Source organism: Larimichthys crocea, chromosome XXII (assembly GCF_000972845.2).
Source record: "Larimichthys crocea isolate SSNF chromosome XXII, L_crocea_2.0, whole genome shotgun sequence".
Taxonomy (NCBI): domain Eukaryota; kingdom Metazoa; phylum Chordata; class Actinopteri; family Sciaenidae; genus Larimichthys; species Larimichthys crocea.
The window spans coordinates 930,223-956,208 of NC_040032.1; the positions used below are offsets into that span (position 1 = coordinate 930,223).

The following is a 25,986-nucleotide window of genomic DNA, read 5'->3' on the forward strand; positions in this document are numbered from 1 at the left end:
AAACACTTCATCGGACTCTGTGACAGGTGGACAACATTCATTTATTATTTGAATTCTGACGTTGATAATGACGTCATATTTTTAACCGGGTTTGTCGTTTATGTTTCCTGCATTAAACTACATGCTAAAAGCGCACGAGGAGTATCTAGGAAGTATCTCAGATGTGTTTTTAGTAGTCCATCCTCTGAACTTTGTAGTTTTACCACAGGTCACTAACATTCGCCGTCGCATAATGACGTAGTCTAAGTGTAAGTGCTCTCCGCGGTCATCTTCTCCTAACTCCTGATGAACTCTTCTTCACATCTTTCCTTGACCTTGTGACTTTTTCTATCGAGGTCAAGGAAAAGTGGTTAGGAAAGGACTTAGGAGATAATATTTTTGACTATTCATCATGTGTGAGGTCATGATGTTCACCCTCCGGTGCAGCAGGTGGTGGCAGAGCGCGTTCACGTCGATTTGTAGCCAATGAAGAGCGAATGAAGACAGCTATAAAAGTGACGTATTTTCCCTGCGACAGTCAGCGTATATAAGCTTCAGCAGCGGGGCCTCGCGCTCTTTCCTGACCGCTTCTGCAGGTGGACACGCGCTCTGCGGACACATGCACGTGAAGTTACAGGGCGGGAAAAGAAGGCCGCAGTGCGTGCTAAAGCTGAGGCTGTTCAGCTAGCTTCAGTGTGTTAGCGTGGTGCTGACGGGCCTCGAGCTAACAGCCACGTGGGAAGACTGAAAGATGGAGAGACCACGTGAGTTTTTGTTTTACTGCAAACATTGAAGTGTTAATAACTACGTTCAGCTCTCATAGCCACGTGACCTGAGGCTGGCATTGAGTTCAGTGACCTGTCAATGTTTGAATGTTTGATATTGCTTAGTCATGATAAACTGTGTCTTCAGGTGGGCTGCAGTGTGGCCGCTCTCTGCATGGCTCTAACATAACGCTGTGCTGGCTCCGTGTGGCCTGACGTCCTGTGAGGTACGTGACCGTGAGGTGAAGTCTCTGCTGCCTTCACGCAGTCTGTCAGTGATGAAAACTGTGAATAGGAAGTGCCGTCTGATGCGATAACTGACGATGTTTCATAATCACTGTTCTGAGCCTGGAGCTGCACTTTGTGGCTCACAGCGGTGATCTGATCTGTGAACTGTTAATGTTGATTACATCGTTTCTCTAACAGGTCAGAATGGGTTAATTCCAGACGATGGCGAGTCGAGACTGAGGTTGGTTTAATAATGCACTTAAAATGCAGCTATTAAATGTAGTGATGAAATCTAAACTGAAATAGCTGGAATTACCGGCAGACTGCTCAGTGGTGATCTTTGGTTTTCTGAACATGAAGACTTCTGTAAGATGTTAAAATTACAAAGTGTTACCATGAACTAAACATGACCTCCCCTCCTGTAGCTAGGAAAGACTGACAAGGAGCTGTCGAGGATGAAAGTCTGCCCACTCAAGTGTGAATGACGGGTGAGAGAAGCGTGGAACTTCAGTTCCGTCAGATGCGACAACATCCCCTTTTGTTACTCAACGTCGCCTCCCTTCTGTGATCTGAAGCTGTCTTTTCCCTTCTCACAGGAAACCATGCCGCTCTGCCTGTGCACCCACCTGAACCAGCCGACTGACCAAGGTTCACTTCTCGCAGGTGAATTTGCACTGTACATTTAAAAAGAAGGAACTCCCTGCGTCGGTTATGATGAAACTTAAACTGAAATAGCTGGAATTACCGTCAGATTGTTCAGTGGTGATCTTTGGTTTTCTGAACGTTGTTAAACAAAGATCCTGCTGTGGATGGACTTGGTTCAAGTTGTTCACTCTAATGTGTTCTTTCCCAGGGGTGGAGCTGGTTCTTACGGACTGCAGCTGCTGAAATGTTTGTAAGTAAAATTGAGATGCTAAACTTTAAAAATGGTCACATGAGCTTAAACTCACCTTTTATGCTTTGGAGAAAAAATCCTGTTATTTGAGGCTCTTTGCTCTAAGAGTCCTGAACTCTGTGATGAAAACCTGGAATAGGAAGTGCCGTCAGATGCGACAACTGACGATAGTCTCTAATCCACTTTTCTGAGTGTCTTAAAGCTCATGGAAGATGGATTTTCGAAAAGCATTTATCTGAACTAATTTTTCCACATTTGTGTTTCCAGGTGCTGATCGCCCTCCTGCAGTCTGACAGGTAACTTTAAAAACTGTAGTGAACAAACCTCTGTGATCTGTTGTCATGATGAAATCTAAACTGAAATAGCTGGAATTACCGGCAGATTGTTCAGTGGTGACCCTCGGTTTTCTGAACAGTGGCTGGCAGCATCCCATAGTAGACTTGTGTGAAATAACTTGCTGACAGACATCCTCTCTCACCCTTCAGAACTGGATATGCCAGTGTATACCTGCAAAGCTTGTGGTGAAGTGTGACTCATAAGGTGAGTGGTCAAACTGAGGTGGTGGTCATAACTAGAGGACCAAACTGTGCTGGTCAAATGTAACTCACTGCATCACAGCCCCTGCTGGGTAGACTTGGTCATTGCAGCATTAAATATCAGGCACATCCACTTAAAAGTGGAAAATGATGAGGCTGTATTCCTATCCAAATTTCTAGGACTGAATTTAGTCTCATGTTGACTGGTACTGTTGAAGTGTAGCCTCTAGCAGCATGATGGAAGGAAACCTGACACTGACAGAATCATGGTACAAGGCTCTGGAAGCTGTTCCATTGTACCAGTTAGACACACAGGTTAACGATGAGGATTAGTTATTTATCTACCCACCCTATGCTTTTCACTGCACTGATCAGCTGATCTTTCTCTGCAACATGAATTAATCCTTATGTAAAGACTAATCTGGCTCTTCTCCTTCAGGTGGACTCATGGACACAGGTCTGAAGATGGACATCAACATGTTGAGATGAGAGATTTTTGAAGCTGAAATGTTGGTTGTAATAAGCCTGATTTGAAACGATGCTGTAGCTTCTTGAACGTCCACTAATGCACAAACCTACAGTGACCTCATGTACACACAGCATGTAAACTCTAAACAACTTGGGTGATTAAATCTCGTAACTGTTAGACTGATAAATGACTGTCTTGGTGCACAACAAAGGTGGAATACCAAGTATAGAAGATATAAAGATTTATACAAATGTGTGTTACAAGATCTCTACAGTTCTGTGTAGTAAGTAGTGTGAATATCTTCAAATGTTCAGGATATTTTGATGCACTCAAAGTGATAAAGGTGTGTAGTGTAACACATGGCGCCAGTAGACTGTTATTGTAACCTGGTGAGGGTCAGTGTACACTTAAAAATAAAGGTCTGAGTTATAACCTAAAGTGCTTCTTCATGGTGATTCATAGGGAACCTCTTACAGATCTGCAAGGAACATGTGTTAAGTGTCTTACCTGAAAGTACTTTAGGGGTCAATAGGTTTGGTGTGTAGCAGCTGGGAGTTAGAACCACACTAAAAAAAATCAATGAAACTAACTTTCCTGAAATTCAGTCAAGATTTTGCAGAGTTGGGTATCTCCTAAATTCTGAGCAGGTACAGAATTAAATAAATTTGAATGGAAGTTAAATAACTAATGGCATCATCCATAAAACTGTTTGTTTCTTTACAGAAAATAAAAAGAACAAAGCAGAATTTTGACTCTTCAATTCAGTTCCCCAAAGAACCTTTAAATGGCAAAAACAACACAGAACCAGTTTTTCTTAGAGCCTAGGAGAGGTTCATGAGGCCAGCAACAAGTCTGGTCTGAGATTTTGGTCCTGATCGCCTCCTGCCTGGAGTGTCTCAAAGGGTTTGTGTCCTGGAGAGTTTAAAGTCTGCAGCCAATCACCTTCTCAGCAGAGACATGCTGCAGTCTGTCCCTGTCTGTGGTAGCAGTGTACTAGATGGTTAGATTATACTTTATTCATCCCACAACAGGGAAATTCACTTATTACTTACAGCAGCAGAGTGTAATATAGACTACAGAATTAAAGTAAGTGCAAAAACGCAATGAACAGACAGAAGTATCTCAACCAACACAAAACAACAAAAACAATGTGCAAACATTGTAAGTAATCAGAATGGAAATATAAGTGTAAATGTATAGCCATGGTGAGTAGAGACAGGAACAAAGCCCAACATGATGAGGTGGTGCAGGTGTCATGTAGTCTGACAGCGGCCAGGTCGAAGAACCTGTAGAACCTCTCCTTACACCGTGGTGTAACAGTCTGTTGCTGAAGGAGCTGCTCAGGGACCTCACAGTGTCATGTAGGGGGTGAGAGGTTTTGTCCATAATGGATGTCAGCTTAGCTAACATTCTCCTCTCATCCACCTCCTCTGTGGAGTCCAGAGGACAGTCCAGGACAGAGCTCGCTCTTCTAAGTCTATTGAGTCTGCTCCTGTCCCTGTCCATGCTGCCCCCTCTCCAGCAGACCACAGCATAAAAGAGGCTGAGGCCACCACAGAGTCATAAAAAGTCCTGAGGAGAGCCCTGCACACTCCAAAGGACCTCAGTCTCCTCAGCAGGTGGAGGCAACTCTGGCCCTTCTTGTAGAGAGCATGGCTGTTATCAGTCCAGTCAAGTTTATTATTGAGGTGAACACCCAGGAATTTGTAGCTCTCCACCACCTCTATGTCCGATCCCTGGATGTTCACCGGTGTGAAGTGGGATGTTTTCCTCCTGAAGTTAATGGACCAAATCTCCTTTGTCTTGCTGGTGTTGAGCTGAAGCTGGTTGAGCTCACACTAGCTGACAAAGTCCCTGATGACCGTCCTATATTCCAGGTCCTTCCCCCTGAAACATCCAACAACAGCTGTGTCATCAGAAACCTTCTGGGTATGGCAGTGGGTATGGCAGTGGTGTTGTGGGTGAAATCTGAGGTGTAGAGGGTGAAAAGGAAGTGGCAGAGCACCATACCCTGAGGGGCACCTGTGTGGTGGAGCCTCACAAACTGTGGTCTGTTGGTGAGATAGTCAATTGTCCATGCAGCAAGGTGTTGGTCCACTCCCACGTTCTCCATCTTCACTCTGAGCAGTGAAGGCTGGATGGTGATGGAGGACGTGAGGTACATCCTCTGCTGGGCTTAGCTTATGACAAAACCTAGCATTGGTACAAGAAACCACAAACAGAAACAAATCTATGCTCATGGTTGGTAAACTTGTAGACGACTTGGGTGAACAAGGTTCAGTGTGAGAGGAATGAGCTAGAAGCTGAATATTGCTCCATGTTTGATCCCATAGAGTTGAATTTTGGTGCAAAATGGTTCCCAAACTTTTTCCTTAAGGGACCACTTTTCTATTATTGAGTAAACCGACGAGTCCTGACTAAGTGACATGTTTTATAGATAGTTCAGCTTGTGCTCAGTGCAACTGATAAACTGTACAATTCACGCAAACAGTAGCTGCAGGAAGTTTGTGTGTGTGTTTTATAAACTCTGTCTGTGCTATGTATCATTTAATTAATGTAATTGTGTACTATGTAATATGATATATGTATTTAATCTTAAAATGACCATGCTGTCGTCAGAGATGAAGGAAACAGACTGACTTCTTGACAACAATACTACACTCAGAATATTTCTTCTTATGAAATCTTCCTTCCAGTGTGGATCGTCTGTTTGTGTTTAGTCCTGTCTGATTCTACACACTGCCCATGTCAACACTCCAGGTTGTGGTATTTGAAGCAAACTTGATGCAAACAAAGTGGATCAATGATCAACAGAGCAGAAATGTGGTAAACATAGGTGAATATTGGAGATTTATTTTAAGAAATAAAGAAAGCTTAGAGCCCAGAAGGACTCAGAGCACCTGTCTAAAAAATATCTCCACCTTCATCCCTGCTTTTTAATATTATGGATGCTCTAAGATTCTGTTGTGGGAGATGACCTGACCACCGTGTTGTGTAAGATGTTTTTTCTATTGTGTCTATAGGGGAGTTCATATGTGCTGAACGTAACTGCTGTGTTTTTGACTGCATATAGACCCCAGTAGAATTCTAGAAAATAGAAACTCCCTACATATCAAACCACACAACAATAACAGGTCGCAGTTTGTATTTTTAACAACTGCCAGGATGGGAACCATTACTTAACCTCAAATCCTTGAAACTCAAAAACTGATTGGTTGAGGATATTTATGCCATACAAATTAGACATTGCATGGCTTAAATGGATAGATAGTAATTAAACCTTCTCCCCACAGCTGGGATTTTACATGTGTCTTACACAAACATTGTGCAATGTGCAACCTTTAGGTTGATTTGCTAAATCTGACTGTAGCTATGTGAGTAATTCAATGCGTGACAGGATGCAGGTCTGATCACAACTTTAAAATATTTGCAGGATAACTTCTTCAGTCACTCTGTGTTTTTTGCTTCAAACAGCTGCCAGAATCCAACTTCACGGCTAAGTTCTCAAATTGCATGTCACCTTTCTGCAATTTCCTCCTTTGAGTTTTGCCTCAAAGTTGTTGACCAGTTGCTGCTTTTTGATTTCAGACACTTCTGCTACTGCTCTCCAACATGACATCCATCCCTCTATGAAGATGGAGGTGAAGGAAGCCCTTCTAACCCAGTGAAATTTAAAGGCCAAGACTTTAAGCGGCTCAAAGAAACTCTGCTCAGTCAAGCGAAGAAATCTGAAGATAAAACTTTCCCGGCAAACCTCAACTCTCTGGACTGGACACCTCAGAGCAGCTCAGTGAGGTGGAGTAGCTTAGACCACGTGTATCTATCGTCTAAAATCATGAAACAGTTACAGCGTTTCAGAAAGAAAAGATTCACACGTCTTTCACCTTTTCTAGGACCTTAACCCTGATGCTGTGTTGTTGACAGGGCTTCAGGTTTGACTTCAAACAAGGGGAAGTTAGTATGCTCACTTGAACAATTATGAATATCCTCCTTCATCATTTGTGTTGTGCAGATTTACAGTAAAGCCCTTTCTAACTCAGGTTTATGATCAGTTAAATGTCACGAACACAGCTGTCAAGTGCAAAACTATGATGGTTTGTGGGGCTTCTACAGAGATAAGAGACAGAATTATGATTCATTAGGTCAGGACATGGAGGTTCATAACAACCATCACCCACTGTAAACTTGTGAAATGTGCCTGTTTCAGGAGAAAGGAAAAGAGATTTTGAACAAGTTTGGTCTGGTGGAGGGTCACACCTTTGCTGTGACAGGAATCAAGCAGGTTTGTACTTGACACCACATGGAGTACTTTAACTTGTTTTTGCTCTCTTTTAATAAGAAATAAAATCAGTGTTATTAATATGTAAGCACAGGCTATTGTTATATATTATGATTCGTTCAACAGGTAGCAAGCAATGGGACCAAAGTGAACCTGGTGAGAATCTGGAACCCATGGGGTGAGAGGCTGCTGTGACAAGTAAGGAGCCGTGAAGCTGTATCTGAATACTCAGGCTGACATGATGAATCGTTCCATAATGCCACGTGCATGTGGTTTAGTCCCCTTCACAACAAATCCATTTGTTGTACGAATTATAAGCAAAGCTGATTTGTGTTACAGCTCAGAGAAGTGGAATACTGTAAGCACTGAGGGACGTGACCAGTGTCTGAACGTACGCAACGATGGAGAATTCTGGTTAAACAATGACAAGAGCAGTAACTGAAAAAACAGGCTGCTGTGTCCTTAATGGTTTGTAAGCCTCTGCTTCTCCCTCTAGTGGTACATGAAGGAAATATATGTTGAAAATGAAATAGGAATTTTCAAATAAAAATAAACTATGAAATCACTGAACTGTAATTTAGTTCTAATAAAATATTTGCTACATAGTCACATTCATGCACTTAGTGCACACGTATAACCATTATTACATACAAGCTAATATGTGATGGCAGTATAGTAAGTGGAGGTAAAATGAATGGGAAACACTACAAACAGGAACTATTAGGAAGAGTAGTGTGGCTTAGGCCTCCTGCATAAACTGTCCGTAACTGAATTGGGTTGGTTGACACTGCGGTGGCACTGGAATCATGGGTGGAGTTGAGCAAGAGAATAAAAAATAAATTAGTTAGCCTATTAACTATCTGGGAAGTGGATCAACACTGTGTTGATCTCTACCCAGCTCTCACTGCCTCCTCCTGCAACTGGGCAGTCATCCAAAACTGTGTTTAATCATGTAAAACAGTTCTGAAACATACATACAGGTTCCTTCATATGCAAAAGTCTTTCCATGGATTAGTTTAAATCTTTTATGGTATTTGGTGTGTTCTGTGGTTCCCTCCATGTAACATAAAAAAAAAAAAACAAGGTTTATTCATCAGTATTTTAGGCTGCCACAAAAGCATAAATATCTGTCTGAGGTTTTAAAATCAGCAATGCTACATTCAAAGGTGTCTGTATATTTTAGTTTTAGGGTTTGTGGACCTTGCAGAGACACTGTCCAAAACCCCATCTGTCCTGTGGAATGTGAACATCCATCTAGTGCAAAACTGTGATGGAATGTGGGACATATAGAGGGTAAGAATGATGATTTAAAGGTAATCATCATCCTGTTATGTTGAATAGTAGTGGGCCCAAAATGCAAACACACACCTGAGAGCAGAATCAGTAAAACACTTTGTTGAGAGAGTGAGGGGGGAACCAGAAGCCACGCCCAGCAGCACTCACAAACAGAGAGAGGAGGCGGAAGCCTCATCATAGTGCATCCTCATCCAACATTTACATCGCTGACAAGTGCTTACCCATACTTCAGATACTTTTTCTAAACTCTTAACAGACAAAACACAACTGGCCAAATGGATCATTTTCTTCTCAAAAACACATTTTGTTAAATATATACTAACTCTTCATTTCAAAATAGAACACATCTTTCTTTGCACACACTAACTTTACCAAAACACTGGAAATCTGTCTTTTTGTAATTCTGTCAGAGTGTTCAGCTATTTCTGTGACTATGCTCCTGTGTTTAGACTCGCCTGTAATGATTACACACTGCAGTGGTCTGTGGCTTCACATTTTAGCATGGTGAATCTGATGGTCTCGTCATTTTTGTCGATGGTGTCTTCTTGATGTGTCCGACAATCTTTTATCAAAGTATATCAGTTTATGGACTCCATATCTTCAAATTATTTACTTTGTCCAACCAACTGTACAAAATCCCTAAAACATTGAATTTAAGATGATATAAAACAGACAAAACCAGTAAATTCTTACATCGTATGAAGCAAGAAACAGATTTAAACTTCTGTTTACCTGATTTTAACAGTACTCACCATGTCAGAGATCACTCAGTCATTCAGTAGTCATGTTCTTCTTATAGAAGCTCTGACATAATGCACTACAGTAGATACTTTGGTCCAATCTTATAAAAAGTGTTGAATTATATCTTCTTTATTCCAATATCAAATTAAAATACAATATAACAATACATTGCACTGTAGTTTAAGATGTCCATAATGGAGGACATTGGTCTGATCATAGTCAGTGCCTGCCCTCTACTGGGATTATGTGAACAGTGCAAGCTGTGCCGTAAAGAATGATGACAGCACTACATGAAACATTAGAAAATGTCATTATTTGAATAAAGTTTTACTTGTATTACTGGTGTTACAGTTTTTTCATTCCATTTCACCCATACTTCAGATACTTTTTCTAAACTCTTAACAGACTCACACCTATAAAACACAACTGGCCAAATGGATCATTTTCTTCTCGAAAACACATTTTGTTAAATATATACTAACTCTTCATTTCAAAATAGAACACATCTTTCTTTGCACACACTAACTTTACCAAAACACTCGGTAGCTCTTTGACTCTCTCACTGTTCCTCTCAAAGGGAACAGTATAGAGCTGCTTCATCCGCACTCTGTGTTTGGACAATGTCCGCATAATGCTTGTGAGGCTGATGCTATCAATATTGTCAAATATCTCATGGTCCTCCACAATTCTAGTTTGAATTTCATGCAGATATATTGCATTATTTGCAACAACCATTTCTAGCTCTTGATCATTATTGAGGAGCTTTCCTCTTCTCCCAGAGGGAGGAAGACGTTGCATTCTTGTTTAGAAGGACAAAAAAATCAACATATGCATTACTATATGGCTTTATTGACATGTCAAGTGAGAATCGAACCAGTCCATGTAAAATACAATAGTTACCTGTTGGTTTGTTGAAAGATGCGTATAATGGAGGCAACCACTGACCGCCTCAAATTGGGCTGCACTCTTTCACCTGCCTGTCTTAGTGAAAGGCCGTGGTTGATTACATGGCCAATGATAGTGGCACAAATTTTATCACTGACTACAGTTCTTGCAGCCCTTGGAATGCCCCCACTACGCATTCCTACACCTCTACCTTGCCCTCTCCCTGGCCCTGCTCCTCTCCCTGTTCCTGTACCTCTCACTGCACCTAAAGTATGGGTAAGTGCTTGTTAGCGACTGAAAAAAACTGTATTATAAGCTGAGATATATTGTTTTTGAACTGATATCATTGCAGAAGCAGAGGTTTTTATTCTGTATCTAAGGTTTGGAATATTGTTTTTGCTACTGTGGAATTCGTAAATAATACAAAAACAACCTTTTTAACAAGTTTGGTCCGGTGGGCCGTCCTGCCTTTGCTAATTTGAGTTAAACCGGTTTGTACTTTACAAAGCATGTCTTATTCTTTTAAGCAAGTGATTTATGGATGAGACAGGTCAGCTGATCACTGATTCCACCTGGCAGAACTGCATTTTTTCTAAGATTACATGGCTGTGTGGCTTTCAGAAGTAAACATGCAGGTCTAAGTAATGTAAAAATAGCCAGAGGGTAACTCCTGTGGGACTCCAGACATGCAGGCACCTACAAAACACAGGTGCCGAGGTGCCCTTGAGCAAGCTGTCACGCCACATTTTCTTGTCTTCTTCTTCTGCTACATACACTACCATTCAAAAGTTTGCAGTCACTTAGAAAATTCCATGTTTTCAAAAGTAAAGCAATTTTTCTGTCCTAAAAATAACATCAAATTGATAAGATATACATTTTAGACATTGTAAATAGTGTAAATGACTATTGTAGCTGGAAACAGCTGATTGTAATGGAATATCTACATACCAGCAACCATCACTCCCGTGTTCCAATTGCATGTTGTTTGCAAATCCAAGTTCATCATTTTAAATGGCTAACCATTTGCAATCGTGGTAGCATAGCTGAAAACTGTTGTGCTGATTAAAGAAGCAAGAAGTTATGGATAGACAAATCCAAGTTAGAGGTGTTTGGATCACAAAGTAGAACATTTATGAGACACAAACCAAATGATAAGATGAACCTTGTCAATGGCTATATTACCTGTTCCTGCCAGTTTGAACATAGATATAGAAACATCAATGCTTCAAGCTGAACATGTTACTGGTTACTTACTTGAATTAAATTCAGTTACTGCGGCGATCTAATCAGCTCTGCCACTTCTGCATCGGTCACACACATCGCTAACAAGTAAATTCAAAAAAGCAGAGCCACAATTTCCACTGACAAACACATTCTTTAGAAAATACTGTGCACGTAACTTTCTAACCTTTTGGGGAAGGCACGTTTCTCATGCATAAAAGCACATTTTAAAATGAAAATAGTTGTTTAATAAAATAATAAATTTACCATTCCAAAAAAGCACTAACCTGTTTTTAGCAATGACTTTGCTAAAAACAATTCTTGATAAGATTGACTTTATTTTGAAATCACGTCTGTGTTATAGATGTAGTCAGTCTAACTCCTCATGGCTCTGCTGCACAAACATTTAGAGGAATGCACAGTATACATATATCATCACGTCACATTTTGAACCAATTTGGGTTCACTTGTTGAACTAAACATGACATAAACATGTTGTATAATAACACACTGAGCAATACAATAAAATTTAATTCCAAAAACACTCACATGTTTCATTGCTGGTTTGAATTTTGTTTTGTGAATATGGGAATATGCAGCACCAGAGCACCATATGGTGGATATATTTACAGAGAGAGGGGTTAAGAACAGGTTCTTCCACACATAAGCCTTTGGGATGTTTGGCTTCAGTTTTTATTGCATTCTTTTTTGATCGCTTGACTAGAACTTTTTCTCTCTTTTTCTGCAGTGACCTCTGCTCCATGGCAATGGTGCAGGAGGCTGAGCTTTTGTCGTAGACCCATTCACAATAGCAAAATGATTTCTCAAAAACTAAGCTGGAATATGGTGGTCATGACATGATGTTAAGTAACTTATACTGAGGATGTGGTTTTAAAAAAAAAGGGGGAAAAAGACTTCCAGAATCAACAGCCGCTAATCTAAACAGGTGATTCTTCCAAAGATGCACATATTGTGTGTAAAACTGTGACTTCTGCTCAAAATGAGTGAGACTGCGGTAAACACAACACAACGCAGCAAACACTTTGTTATTGTTATATGTTAAGATATTCATGACAAACAGGAAAGTTAGCTGGCTGTGTACTGACTGACCCTCACAGAAACACACACAGCCTCTCATAGTAGAGCTGCTAACTCAGCAACAACACACAAACCCACAAACTAACTATCCAGTCACAGCTGTATACCTATTCTAACTTGCCTTCAAATCGTTTTAGTCTGTTTTCACTCTGATGGAGACACAGTAATGCTGAAACGTTGCTGTGTTTGCACTATGAAAGGCAGCAAATCAAATCATTTATTGTCTTCGCTCAGGAATTCTCTCATACTTTGCATATTTATCTCCAAGTTTTAATGCAGCTGCTTTATTTCTTCATTCGACTAAGTTGCACTATTCTATATGCAAATGATGTTTGCGTTAAACTTTGGATTTTTGTAGGAATCTGAAACGTGCAGCGAGGCTGTTATATAATAAATCTTCCTCACATGTTACCTGCATGCACCTGTTTCTGAAAATAAAACATGCATGGTTTGTGTTATAGATCATAGCTGCAGGCTATGGGGGCTTAGAGCAATGTGTGATGAGAAGTTCTTGTCAAGCTATCAAAACAGAATGCAATAAAAACTGAAGCTCAACATCTCAAAGGTTATGTGTAACATACATCACTGTTGTGGCTGGATTAACCTGTCCTGGGAGCCGCAGGGCTCCTGTTAACCCCCCTCTCTGTACATTGTGTGTTTTTGTCACATTAAGTTTAGGAAGTGAACCCAAGCGCAGACACGAAGATAAAGAGAACAAACAGAGACTTTAATGACTTACTGAAGATACAGGTTACACAAAATAATAAAAGGGTGGCTGAGAATCCATAAAAAACAAAATAAATCCAAGAAAAATCTCACAAAAAAAAGTCAAACAACGGAAAAATACAGAACTGGAATGCAGGACCATGAAGAGAAGCACAAAGACTGAATAAAGTGTTCAGACTGCACAGTGTGATACAACATGTTCCAAAAAGTTTATTTCAAAGACACAATCGAAGTAGAAATCTGTGGAGACTGTGAATACTGTGGCTGTTAAGGAAAGCAAAACATGTCCCTGTTGAGGTTGTTTGGAGTCACTGACTTGGGCCAGCATGCATTTAGTATTACTGATATATTGATGCAGATACGTGCAACCACAGAGGAAGTATTCCGATGCTTTACTTAAGTAAAAGTACTAATACCACATTGAGTAAATACATCATTGCATGTGAAGTTCCTGCATTGAAAATGTCAAACTATGTAAGTATAATCAGGGAAATGTACTTAAAGTAATGCAGAAACACGTCTGCTGTGACTGATATGTGAAGCATGCATTGATGTAAAAGATCTGATTAATAGCTCATTAAACCAGAGCTCATTTTGGATTATAACAAATGATGTTTTATTATTATATATTAACCTGCTGATCACTCTACCTTGCCCTCTCCCTGGCCCTGCTCCTCTCCCTGTTCCTGTACCTCTCACTGCACCTAAAGTATGGGTAAGTGCTTGTTAGCGACTGAAAAAAACTGTATTATAAGCTGAGATATATTGTTTTTGAACTGATATCATTGCAGAAGCAGAGGTTTTTATTCTGTATCTAAGGTTTGGAATATTGTTTTTGCTATTGTGGAATGTTGTGTGTTAACATTCGTAAATAATACAAAAACAACCTTTTTAACAAGTTTGGTCCGGTGGGCCGTCCTGCCTTTGCTAATTTGAGTTAAACCGGTTTGTACTTTACAAAGCATGTCTTATTCTTTTAAGCAAGTGATTTATGGATGAGACAGGTCAGTTGATCACTGATTCCACCTGGCAGAACTGCATTTTTTCTAAGATTACATGGCTGTGTGGCTTTCAGAAGGAAACATGCAGGTCTAAGTAATGTAAAAATAGCCAGAGGGTAACTCCTGTGGGACTCCAGACATGCAGGCACCTACAAAACACAGGTGCCAAGGTGCCCTTGAGCAAGCTGTCGCGCTGGTACTGGTTACTTACTTGAATTAAATTCAGTTACTGCGGCGATCTAATCAGCTCTGCCACTTCTGCATCGGTCACACACATCGCTAACAAGTAAATTCAAAAAAGCAGAGCCACAATTTCCACTGACAAACACATTCTTTAGAAAATACTGTGCACGTAACTTTCTAACCTTTTGGGGAAGGCACGTTTCTCATGCATAAAAGCACATTTTAAAATGAAAATAGTTGTTTAATAAAATAATAAATTTACCATTCCAAAAAAGCACTAACCTGTTTTTAGCAATGACTTTGCTAAAAACAATTCTTGATAAGATTGACTTTATTTTGAAATTACATCTGTGCTATAGATGTAGTCAGTCTAACTCCTCATGGCTCTGCTGCACAAACATTTAGAGGAATGCACAGTATACATATATCATCACGTCACATTTTGAACCAATTTGGGTTCACTTGTTGAACTAAACATGACATAAACATGTTGTATAATAGGTAGTAGGTTGTAAAAATTCAGAAAAAAAGTGTTCCATGATTGTTATAGTTACCAGATAGTCAAAGTGACACATTCATAATGTTTGTTTTGTCCAACCAATAGTCAAATATTAAAAATAAATAAAAATAATCAAATTGTCACATTTGAAAAGGGAGAACTATTCAATGTTTTTGCACAGCACAACATCAGGTACATTTCCTTTTGAATTGTTGTGCAGTACCATGTGGGAAAACGACAATGAGAGTTACATGCAGGATTTATAATAAAGACCTAATTATAAGCATAGCATGTCTGAATGTGTTTCTGAAAGAATTTGCCCCAAGGCAAGTCTTAACTTTACAGAGGCAGATTATATCTCTCACTTCACACACTGATGGCATTGGCTGCCATGCAAGGTGCCAACTGCTCATCAGTTTGAGGAGCTAACCATTCACACACTGATGGCTCAGCCTTCAGGAGAAATTTGGGGTTGAGAATCTTGCCCAAGGACACTTCAACATGCAGACTGGAGGGATCGAACCACCGATCCTCTGATTATTGGACGACCCGCTCTCCCTCCAAGCCACAGCCGCCGCTTCATAAAAAACATAAACCGCTGTGTTGAATTTTTACATGTCTGTACAATACAGACATTAACAATTATGTCACATGTAGAACTGGCACAGGACCACCCACTATGATTTTCAATCCTACAGCTCAAGTTTTTAAAAAACATATTGGAATTTAAGGTTTTTATTTTGGCTACTACACATGCATAAAAGACTGAAATATGATTCAAACAGTACAAGTTGTACAGAACTTCTATTTTTGCAGACATTCAATACTCTGCTCTATATAACATTTTGTGCTTCAGCACTATATGCAAATAATCAAGTGCTCCTCCTAAAGCTGTCAACATATATCTTATCCAGACATATTTTGTCCCAAGGGCACTGCAAACCTGAAAATGTAAGAAAGACAAGTGACAGAAGACAAGAACAGAAAGATAATTATTAGGTGCTGAGATTGTTGACAGAGCATTTCCCTTTGAATTGTCGTGCAGTACCGCACTGTGTACTTAGGTACATTCCATCATTGGATGGGTGTGAAGAGTGTGCTCGTAAAATTCACTTGAATGTATATAGTTGTGACATTTATACATTAAAGGCTTAAATGCATGAATAGTCTAGTAATAGAACTCTAAGTGAGTAAACTTCAGTTATAAGTTGCTGTGCAATGCAAGCATTAGAACGTTCAAATCAAAAGTGTAAAAAACACACAGCAAGCACAAAAAAAATAAAATAAAAAAAAGATATCGATCCTAACCTCAGGCCAAATGATGTCTAAAGTTTAATATGTAAGTTTAGATTGTTGTTTTGCTGAGAATGCAGCCATGTTCCTCCCTGCCAACAACCTATCAGTCAGTGCTGTAATTCTGGCATGTATTTCCTCTGCTCTGTATGAGACTGATATCTGGAATGCAGTTGTTGACTATAAATAATGTTCAGATTTTCTAGCCCCATCACTTTAAAACTGCTGCCAGACTCTGACTCACAGGTAAGTTCTGCTTTCAGACACTGCTGCCACACGACATCCACCCGTATCAAGATGGTTCACTGCCTCCATAAGGACAGTGATGATGGGGGAAGCTCGTCTAACCCTGTGGGATTTAAAGGCAAAGACTATATAAAGCTCAAAGAAATCTGAAGATGTTTCCAAGCAAACCTCGACTCTCTGGGAAAACTGGAGGATTTCACATCAGAGCAGCTCATTGAGGTGAAGTGGCTAGGACAACACGGAAGTCAATCTGTCCATGCAGGGACATTTTTGTTTGAGGTTATCCAAATGTCTCTCACCTTAGGACCTTAACCCTGATGCATCATTTGTTGTAGGCTTAAAGATTACAAAGGAGATATTAGCATGCAAACTTACAATATGTAAAAAGCCATTCCAGTTACTATGGTTACCCATGATTAAACTAATGTAATGTCCTCTCTGTCACATTGTGCTGTGTGAGCAGCTGCCACCTCAATTCTCTTAATTTAGTAATGTTTTTGCCTTGTCTATTTTATGTCATACTGTTACTATTTCTATGCATATGTTTTATGTTTATTCCCTCTCTGTAATAACCACACACACACACACACACACACACACACACACACACACACACACACACACACACACACAAATGCTGTGAATGAGTGGCATGTCTCATGTAAGAGTGTGGGGTGTGTGTGTTATGAGCCTGTTTTAAGCGGACAAAGATTGGTGAGAACATTCTTCCATAGCTCAGCACCTGAGGGGTTTCTTCACTGAATCCTCAAGGTCATAAGCTGAGCATTCAGAAAACCAGCAGCAACACTGTTATGCTGTTTTAAATCGAAATCCTTAGAGCCACTATTGCATTTTGTAAACTTTCATTTCTTCTTGTACTGACTAATTTGTAACTTCTCATGACATGTTTTCTCTCTGCCAAAATGTGTGAGCATGTCATAAGTGATGCACATTCCTTTTAAAGCCCTCCAGATCATTTCCACATACCTGTTTGTTTTCTACTCCTGAAGCTTTAAGTTAGTGACTTGTCAACTGGCATAAGCTCAGTAGGGAGTAAAGCTGCAGAAACTGATGGCACCTGCTATTAAACTTAGTGAATTTGAAAGTTTATCTACTTCAAATGACCACACATTACAATGTTGTTAATTCATATTTTGCTTTGCTTTTTGGTACGTTCTGACTTTGCTTAAAGTAGTGAAGTCATTTAGTATCCCAGCATATATAGTGACACTTCTTCCACATACCATGTGGGAAAACGACAATGAGAGTTACATGCAGGATTTATAATAAAGACCTAATTATAAGCATAGCATGTCTGAATGTGTTTCTGAAAGAATTTGCCCCAAGGCAAGTCTTAACCTTACAGAGGCAGATTATAACGTCTCTCAGCAAACTATGTGCTGACATGTCTGGGAGGAAGTGTTACATCAGTTCACTTTGATAAGGTTTTCATAAATGGTAAATGGACTGTACTTATATAGCGCCTTTCTAGTCTTCTGACCACTCAAAGCCCTTTTACAGTACACATCTCATTCACACATTCACATACATTCATACACTGATGGCATTGACTATTACCCAACCCACACTTCAGACTTTGTTTACTTGCTCAGATTTGGTCATTTTCCTGGTTTATGCTTCTACATGTGTAAATATGCTACGTACAGTACTTGATTTGTTTCTCTTTCGTCTGTTTTTATGACCGGCACTCATAAATTGCACGTCTGTCCGTCCTGGGAGAGGGATCCCTCCTCTGTGGCTCTTCCTGAGGTTTCTTCCACCTTTTTTCCCTGTTAAAGTTTTTTTGTGGCAAGTTTTTCCTCACTCGAACCGAGGGTCTAAGGACAGAGGGTGTCACTCCCTGTACAGGTTGTAAAGCCCTCAGAGGTAAAATGTACTTTGTGACTTTGGGCTATACAAATAAAATTTGATTTGATTTGATTCAATTTGATTTGATTTGATTTGTAAATGACTATTGTAGCTGGAAACAGCTGATTTGTAATGGAATATCTACTTAGGTGTACAGAGGCCCGTTATCAGAAACCATCACTCCTGTGTTCCAGTTGCATGTACATTGTCTTTGCAAATCCTAGTTCATCAACTCTCTCATACTTTGCACATTTATCTCTAAGTTTTAATGCAGCTGCTTTATTTCTTCATTCGACTGAGTTGCACTATTGTAGATATGCAAATGATATTTGCGTTAAAGTTGTAGAGAGAGAGAGGAGAAATTACATTTTTGTAGGAATCTCAAACCTGCAGCGAGGCTGTTATGTAATAAATCTTCCTCACATGTTACCTGCATCCACCTGTTTCTGAAAATTCAAAAACATGTTTGTGTTATAGATCATAGCTGCAGGCTATGGGGGCTTAGAGCAATGTGTGATAAAAAGTTCTTGTCAAGCTATCAAAACAGAATGCAATAAAAACTGAAGCTCAACATCTTAAAGGTTATGTGTAGTGTACATCATTGTTGTGGCTGGATTAACCTGTCCTGGGAGCCACTGGCTGTTAAGGAAAGCAAAACATGTCTCTGTTGAGGTTGTTTGGAGTCACTGACTTGGGCCAGCATGCATTTAGTATTACTGATATATTGATGCAGATACGTGCAACTACAGAGGAGGTATTCTGATGCTTTACTTAAGTAAAAGTACTAATACCACATTGAGTAAATACATCATTGCATGTGAAGGTCCTGCATTGAAAATGTCAAACTATGTAAGTATAATCAGGGAAATGTACTTAAAGTAATGCAGAAACACGTCTGCTGTGACTGATATGTGAAGCATGCATTGATGTAAAAGATCTGATTAATAGCTCATTAAACCAGAGCTCATTTTGGATTATAACAAATGATGTTTTATTATTATATATTAACCTGCTGATCATTTGTAGGTTGTAAAAATTCAGACAAAAAGTGTTCCATGCACTGTGTACTTAGGTACATTCCATCATTGGATGGGTGTGAACAGTGTGCTCGTAAAATTCACTTGAATGTATATAGTTGTGACATTTTTAAATGAAAGGCTTAAATGCATGAATAGTCTAGTAATAGAACTCTAAGTGAGTAAACTTCAGTTATAAGTTGCTGTGCAATGCAAGCATTAGAACGTTCAAATCAAAAGTGTAAAAAACACACAGCAAGCACAAAAAAACAAAAGAATTGTGAAACTTTATCTACTTCAAATGACCACACATTACAATGTTGTTAATTCATATTTTGCTTTGCTTTTTGGTACGTTCTGACTTTGCTTAAAGTAGTGAAGTCATTTAGTATCCCAGCATATATAGTGAAACACTTCTTCCACATACCATGTGGGAAAAAGACAATGAGAGTTACATGCAGGATTTATAATAATGACCTAATTATAAGCATAGCATGTCTGAATGTGTTTCTGAAAGAATTTGCCCCAAGGCAAGTCTTAACTTTACAGAGGCAGATTATATCTCTCACTTCACACACTGATGGCATTGGCTGCCATGCAAGGTGCCAACTGCTCATCAGTTTGAGGAGCTAACCATTCACACACTGATGGCTCAGCCTTCAGGAGAAATTTGGGGTTGAGAATCTTGCCCAAGGACACTTCAACATGCAGACTGGAGGGATCGAACCACCGATCCTCTGATTATTGGACGACCCGCTCTCCCTCCAAGCCACAGCCGCCGCTTCATAAAAAACATAAACCGCTGTGTTGAATTTTTACATGTCTGTACAATACAGACATGATCATTATGTCACATGGAGAACTGGCACAGGACCACCCACTATGATTTTCAATCCTACAGCTCAAGTTTTTAAAAAACATATTGGAATTTAAGGTTTTTATTTTGGCTACTACACATGCATAAAAGACTGAAATATGATTCAAACAGTACAAGTTGTACAGAACTTCTATTTTTGCAGACATTCAATACTCTGCTCTATATAACATTTTGTGCTTCAGCACTATATGCAAATAATCAAGTGCTTCTCCTGAAGCTGTCAACATATATCAAGTCAGAAAACTGGTTTTTCCAGACCTCTGTAATTTTGTTTTTTCTACACCTTTTAGGGGGTGGTGTCAACTCCAGCCTTATGTAAGACACTGTGTATATAAGTCTGCTCCAAAGACCAAATGGGTACCAAGACACTTCTCTTGTGTGGAAGCTTGTAGTTGGTTGCAGCTGCCTTGCAGGTAAATGCTGATCTCCATTAATCTCTAAAACACAGTTTATATATTTCAGATTGGATCCAGAATTCTCTTATTTTGACTTTCTCCTTGTTTCTCAGAGTCTCTCTGAAGCATCTCGTCATCATGTCTGGAACTGGAAAGTGCACCTCCATCATCAACTTGCGTTACCAAGATGGCAGTGAGGGAAGCCCTTCCAATCCTGCCAAGTACAACAACCAAGACTATGCCCATCTGAAGGATAGCTATCTCCGCCGAAAGCAACTGTTTGTGGACAGGACCTTCCCACCTAACAGCCAGTCTCTGGGTAACCTGTCTGATTTGAGCAGCAGGCGTCTAAGTCAAGTGGAATGGCTTCGCCCAAAGGTAAAGTGTTCTTTCTTCATGTTAATATGATGATAACATATGTATATTTGTAGAGTATAGAAAAATACATATTTTTACGTTGTGAAGTTATAATTTTACATTACTTGTCAACAGCTGATTTATTTTCTTTCTTAAATTATTCAGGAAATCATGGAAGCGCAAAACATCAGCGGTGAGCCTGCTTTCTGTACAAAGGGAGCCTCAAGGTTTGACTTTGGACAAGGCTCTGTGGGTAAGCAAGAATCTAGCTAAAGACAACAAACTCATTGTACCTCTCTGAGGTGAAATTTTGAACTGTGGCCTGCTTCAGAAAAATATTCTTCATTTATTTTTCATTTACCAGGTAACTGCTGGTTTCTGGCTGCAATTAACTCGCTGACATTCCATAAAAGCCTCATGGTGCAAGTAGTGCCTATGGACCAGTCCTTCAATAACTATGCAGGGATATTTCACTTCAGGGTAAAGAAATATAATAATGCATGAAAAATGCTTTTAGAATAAATTCTGGTTATTGGCTAACTTGTAATTCTTACTTGTCCTGTCTGTGTCAGTTCTGGAGGTTTGGCAAGTGGGTGGATGTTGTTATTGATGACTATCTGCCAACACTCAACAAGAGCTTGCTGTCTGTGCGCTCCAAAAGCCAGAACGAGTTCTGGGCTCCTCTGCTGGAGAAAGCATATGCCAAGTATGAAACCAATTACTCCCTTTAGTAGATCACGGTCACCAAATTCAGGACTTAGAATGTTAGATGACTAAACTCGAAATCTCACCTCGGATGAATGATTTCTCCCTCAGAGTGTGCGGTACGTACGCAGACATGAGTGCTGGTTGGTCAACTGAGGCTGCCAAGGATTTCAGTGGAGGTGTGCACATGTCTTACCCACTCAGGAGGGCCCACGATTCAGGCCATGATAAGAACTTGTGGCTCTCACTAGAAAGAGCCACTGGGTGCAACTCAATGATTTGCTGTGGAACTGCCCAGAAAGGGGTAAGAACCAATTTCTTAGAAGTACATGTTTCAAATCAAACTCATTGATTGGGTTGATTTAACTGATCTGTCTGTTTCAGGGTGAGATTGTGAACACTGTTGCACACACTGGATTGGTCGATGCCCATGCCTATTCTGTCACAGCAGTCACTGAGGTAAATATATGTCAACTGAGAAGAAGGGTTCAAATAAGAGGAGTTTAATTGCCAGCAATATTTTGTCAGCCATATTTTGGTATTGGCTCATTTTTCAAATCATCATGTCATCTTTAGGTTGAGTATTATGGCTCCAAAGTGAAGCTGGTGCGAGTCATGAACCCTTGGGGCCGTCAAGAGTGGAACGGGAAGTGGGGTGACAAGTAATTACGTTTAATCATACATCCACCCATATGCGCATGTTAAAGCAATAAAACTTGCTGCACAAGTAAAAACTGAAGACTGATTGTTGCAAACTGAAATCTGTTCAGAATGTTGAATTCTGTCATCATTCTATTTCCTCTTGTGCTCAGGTCAGACATGTGGGAGAAAGTACGCCCAGAAGATCGGGAAAAGTGCTTTAACCGCGAAGATGGAGAGTTCTGGTAATTTAGCTCAATTCAAAGTGTGTGTTTACAGTAGTTTACATAAATGTTTGCTAGTTTACAATTTGCACACTGATCATTAAAACATTGCTCCATAGCACTACTTGATGTCAAAAACTAAACAGGGTGCCTTTGAATACTGAGGCCTGATGATGAATGGACAACATGTTTATATATTCTGAAGAACTAAAAGCCACATACATCTCCTCTTCATGTCACTGCACCTTTTTTTTGCTGTCCCAGTGGTTGACATTATATTTTCAGCTTTCCTTTTTCATTTGTCTCTTTTGCTGTGTGTGTTTTTATCCATCAGGATGGAGTTGGAGGACTTCTGTCACTATTTCTCGAACTTGTGCATCTGCTGTGAGAACCCCAACTTTCTTGATGGTGACCTCAGCTGCCAGTGGCAATGCATGATTTACGACGGCAGCTGGGTGGCTGGGAAATCTGCGGGTGGAAACGTCAATGAAAGTGAGCCGATATAATTATTTTACCTTTAACTGCAAGCATAAGATGTCTGTTGTGTCTTTTTCTTTTTTTATGCATACAAGCACAAAAAAACACCAAACTGTCTCTGAAGTCTCTTTATCAATATCTCTCATCACCTGTAGGAACCTTTGCAACAAATCCTCAGTACCGCATCCAGGTGACTGTCATAGATGAGAAGGAGCAGGGAGATGTGAACATCTTGCTTTCTCTGATGCAGAAGCCTCAGCAGGAGAATCGCAAAGAGATAAGAACCTTCCCAATGGCACTTACCCTCTTTAAGGTTTGCATCTTGAATTTTGGTTGAATGACTAAGCAATGTAAAATTTCATGTGAACAAAACAAACAACACACCAAGCTGATAAGATTTAACAAAAATAACGTAATGTGTGGGATAAATGATGAAGACTCAGATCAATAATCATTTTAGGCTATTTCTATGACAAGAATTAATGACATTCTTCTTCCCATTTCGCATCCAACAGGTTCCACCTGGGGTAAGTGTCAAATATCACACTCCACATATGCACACAAATCAATTTAAATGAATCTAAATAATGCAACTGAAGCAATTTCAATTCATTAAATATGGTTTCTATTCTTTCCAGACACCACAAGGACGCCTGGACATGAACTTCTTTGGGAGAAACAGGCCTGTGAAGAAATCACAGTCTTACACCTACGAGAGGGATCTGATTGAGCCGCACAGTCTGCAGCCGGGCGAATATGTGATCGTGCCCTCCACCATGAAGCCTTACAGGAATGGAGAGTTTGTTCTCTCTGTCTACTCCAAGACTGATGCTAAGATCACGTAAGGTCTTTGTGGTATTCGATTTCCAAAATGTGCTTTTACCAATGGTTCTTCACTAGACATTACATGGAAGTAGAAAGGAAGAAGAAAGGCTAGTTTTGGTTCACTGTTGCCGCTATCATCAACCTCAAACAACGCAGATAAAGTTAGCAACTAGCTGGTGAACATATTAGATGACATAGTAGCAGAGTGTAGAAAGTGGCCACTGTTGTAGGAAGCAGGTTTTTAACACATTCTCCTTCTGCATCCAGCCCCCATGATGGACATGATGATGATGATGATGACGAACATGGGCACACAGACTTGGTTCTTCCTGAGGTATGAAATAAAAGCATGCAGTGCATACTTTACTTTAGCATAAGTTAGAGAGAGCAAATATTGTCTGCCAGGTTCGTGTCTGATCCATCAATTTGTCGATTTTAGATACCAACTGACGGGAACAATGACACTGACAAGGATCCCATCCGTGCCTTGTTCAACAGCTATGCTAATCAGGTGTGTACTTTCCTTTGTTTTTACCTGTCTTAAAATCTCTCTCTCTGCTCATCCATCTGCTTGTTTATTTCTCTTTTTTCTGATATCAATCGATTACAGTTTTATGTCATTTCTGTGTGTGTTGTCAGAAGGGTGAGCTGGACGCCTTCCAGCTCAGGAAGCTCCTGAATGACAGGTTCCCTCATGGTGAGTCAAGTTAAACATGCATGCTTTGAAAACATTCAAAATCTTAATTTAATTTGTTGTCAATCATAAAAACCTTCATCTTTGTCCTTGTCTACCATTCACAGGAACCTATCGCGGCTTTGGTTTGGATACCTGCAGGAGCATTGCATCTAGTGTGGACGTATCCTCAAAAAACAAAACAAAACAAAAAAAAGCTAAAATGTTTAACCTCGTTTTCATTATCCTACATGCTAGAATGTGAAAATATCTGTGTCTGTTTCTTAACATGCAAAGACTGACCAAAAGAGGACAACATCCTTCAGTGAATTCTCAACTATCTGGAAGAAGTTGAATGAATACAAGGTGAGACATCTAATTTCTAGAGTTTCTAAGTTTTATTTATCCTGGACACTGTCGCTGATGTACAGTAAATAATAATTCATGTTTTTTACAGGCACTCTTCAATAATGCAGACTTGAGCAAGAATGGATCTCTGTCCGACTATGAGCTGCAGGTTGGAATTCAGCGTGCAGGTAACACCATTTATTGATATAAACTAAGTAAAAGTTAATAATACATTTATGCCAGTAAAGAAAAGGTGCACATGCTTTATATCCACGGTTCTAACAGGGTTTCTTATCCCTTTCTCTCTGTGTCTGTGCCAGGGATCGACCTAAACGATGGAATGGTGAGGATGCTGATGTTCCGCCATTCAGGCTACTCATCCACCAGTTTGGAGGATTTCATCGGCCTCATGTTCCGCCTGGAGAAGGCCTCAAGTGAGTAACCATGGCAACCACTAATCACGTCACTTTTATGAACCACACTGACATTGGTCTTTCTCAATTTCAAAACACGTTTCAGGTTTATGGTGCATTAGAAAATGACAGTTTTGACATTTTTGGTTTGTTTTTCTTTACAGATGTTTTCAAGAACAACTCTTCCGACGGAGTGATCCACCTGAGCTGGGAAGAGGTAAATCTATCTGTTTTTTTCTTTTATTTTGTTTTTTTCTCAAGACATCCAACATACAAAAAAATAAAAAGGGCAATGTTGGAATAAGGAAATACAAGTAGTCCTGCGTATAAAATGTCATTTTTTATCCAGTATTAATAGAAAAATGTATGTAAAGTAGTAAAAGTACTTCTGTGAGTGTTCTAAAGTATAGATTATTATTACTGATGCTTTTAAATGTATAAATAGCATTATATTGTTGTATTGGGTTAAGTTGTACCTAGCTTTAACCTTTTTACATGCTGGTAGTTTTATTCAAAACAATGCGTCATATTTTAATTTCATCTTTATGAATCATTGCAGACACTAACATTTCTTCAAACGTTTCTTTCATTTCAGTTCAGCAACTTCTCCTTGTACAACTAGAGTCAAGTTCACACAGGAGACACACAAGAGAAGAATGGTGCAACCAAACTCAGCTTCTTTGAAAACTCATGTCTTCCTGTGCAATAACCTGTAAAGTGGTGACACGTTTCTGTGATCAAATCATTCCTCCAGAATAAAACGATGTTACTCTCTGAAGTTTGAGCTGAAATCTTTATTCTCACACATTTCAACACTAAACTGCAAACA

General features: G+C 39.7%; 1 protein-coding gene, 1 long non-coding RNA gene and 5 other non-coding genes across 7 annotated transcripts; all 7 read left to right on the forward strand.

Moving 5' to 3' along the window:
- Positions 1-522: 522 nt before the first annotated feature.
- Positions 523-3,309, forward strand: LOC104925806 (uncharacterized). The gene is made up of 9 exons (XR_797201.3): positions 523-743; positions 892-970; positions 1,170-1,212; positions 1,397-1,459; positions 1,568-1,634; positions 1,825-1,866; positions 2,134-2,162; positions 2,352-2,406; positions 2,842-3,309. It is a non-coding gene; the product is annotated as an uncharacterized LOC104925806 (long non-coding RNA).
- LOC113744438 (small nucleolar RNA SNORD49) lies at positions 1,015-1,086 on the forward strand. The gene has a single exon (XR_003461529.1). It is a non-coding gene; the product is annotated as a small nucleolar RNA SNORD49 (small nucleolar RNA).
- On the forward strand, positions 1,252-1,325 carry LOC113744433 (small nucleolar RNA SNORD65). The gene has a single exon (XR_003461524.1). It is a non-coding gene; the product is annotated as a small nucleolar RNA SNORD65 (small nucleolar RNA).
- On the forward strand, positions 1,681-1,754 carry LOC113744434 (small nucleolar RNA SNORD65). Its single transcript, XR_003461525.1, has one exon. It is a non-coding gene; the product is annotated as a small nucleolar RNA SNORD65 (small nucleolar RNA).
- LOC113744428 (small nucleolar RNA SNORD49) lies at positions 1,982-2,059 on the forward strand. Its single transcript, XR_003461519.1, has one exon. It is a non-coding gene; the product is annotated as a small nucleolar RNA SNORD49 (small nucleolar RNA).
- Positions 2,206-2,279, forward strand: LOC113744432 (small nucleolar RNA SNORD65). Its single transcript, XR_003461523.1, has one exon. It is a non-coding gene; the product is annotated as a small nucleolar RNA SNORD65 (small nucleolar RNA).
- Positions 3,310-7,313: 4,004 nt separating the features above from the next.
- Positions 7,314-25,935, forward strand: LOC104925807 (calpain-1 catalytic subunit). The gene is made up of 23 exons (XM_010739511.3): positions 7,314-7,348; positions 20,392-20,514; positions 20,610-20,874; positions 21,019-21,106; positions 21,218-21,333; positions 21,426-21,559; positions 21,670-21,862; positions 21,943-22,017; positions 22,135-22,220; positions 22,371-22,442; positions 22,756-22,913; positions 23,054-23,211; positions 23,414-23,425; positions 23,537-23,739; positions 23,991-24,057; positions 24,163-24,234; positions 24,363-24,420; positions 24,525-24,580; positions 24,694-24,762; positions 24,854-24,932; positions 25,065-25,178; positions 25,322-25,374; positions 25,753-25,935. The coding sequence occupies exons 3-23, from the start codon at positions 20,635-20,637 to the stop codon at positions 25,777-25,779; spliced, it is 2,130 nt and encodes a 709-aa protein (XP_010737813.1). The 5' UTR covers positions 7,314-7,348; positions 20,392-20,514; positions 20,610-20,634; the 3' UTR covers positions 25,780-25,935.
- Positions 25,936-25,986: the final 51 nt, after the last annotated feature.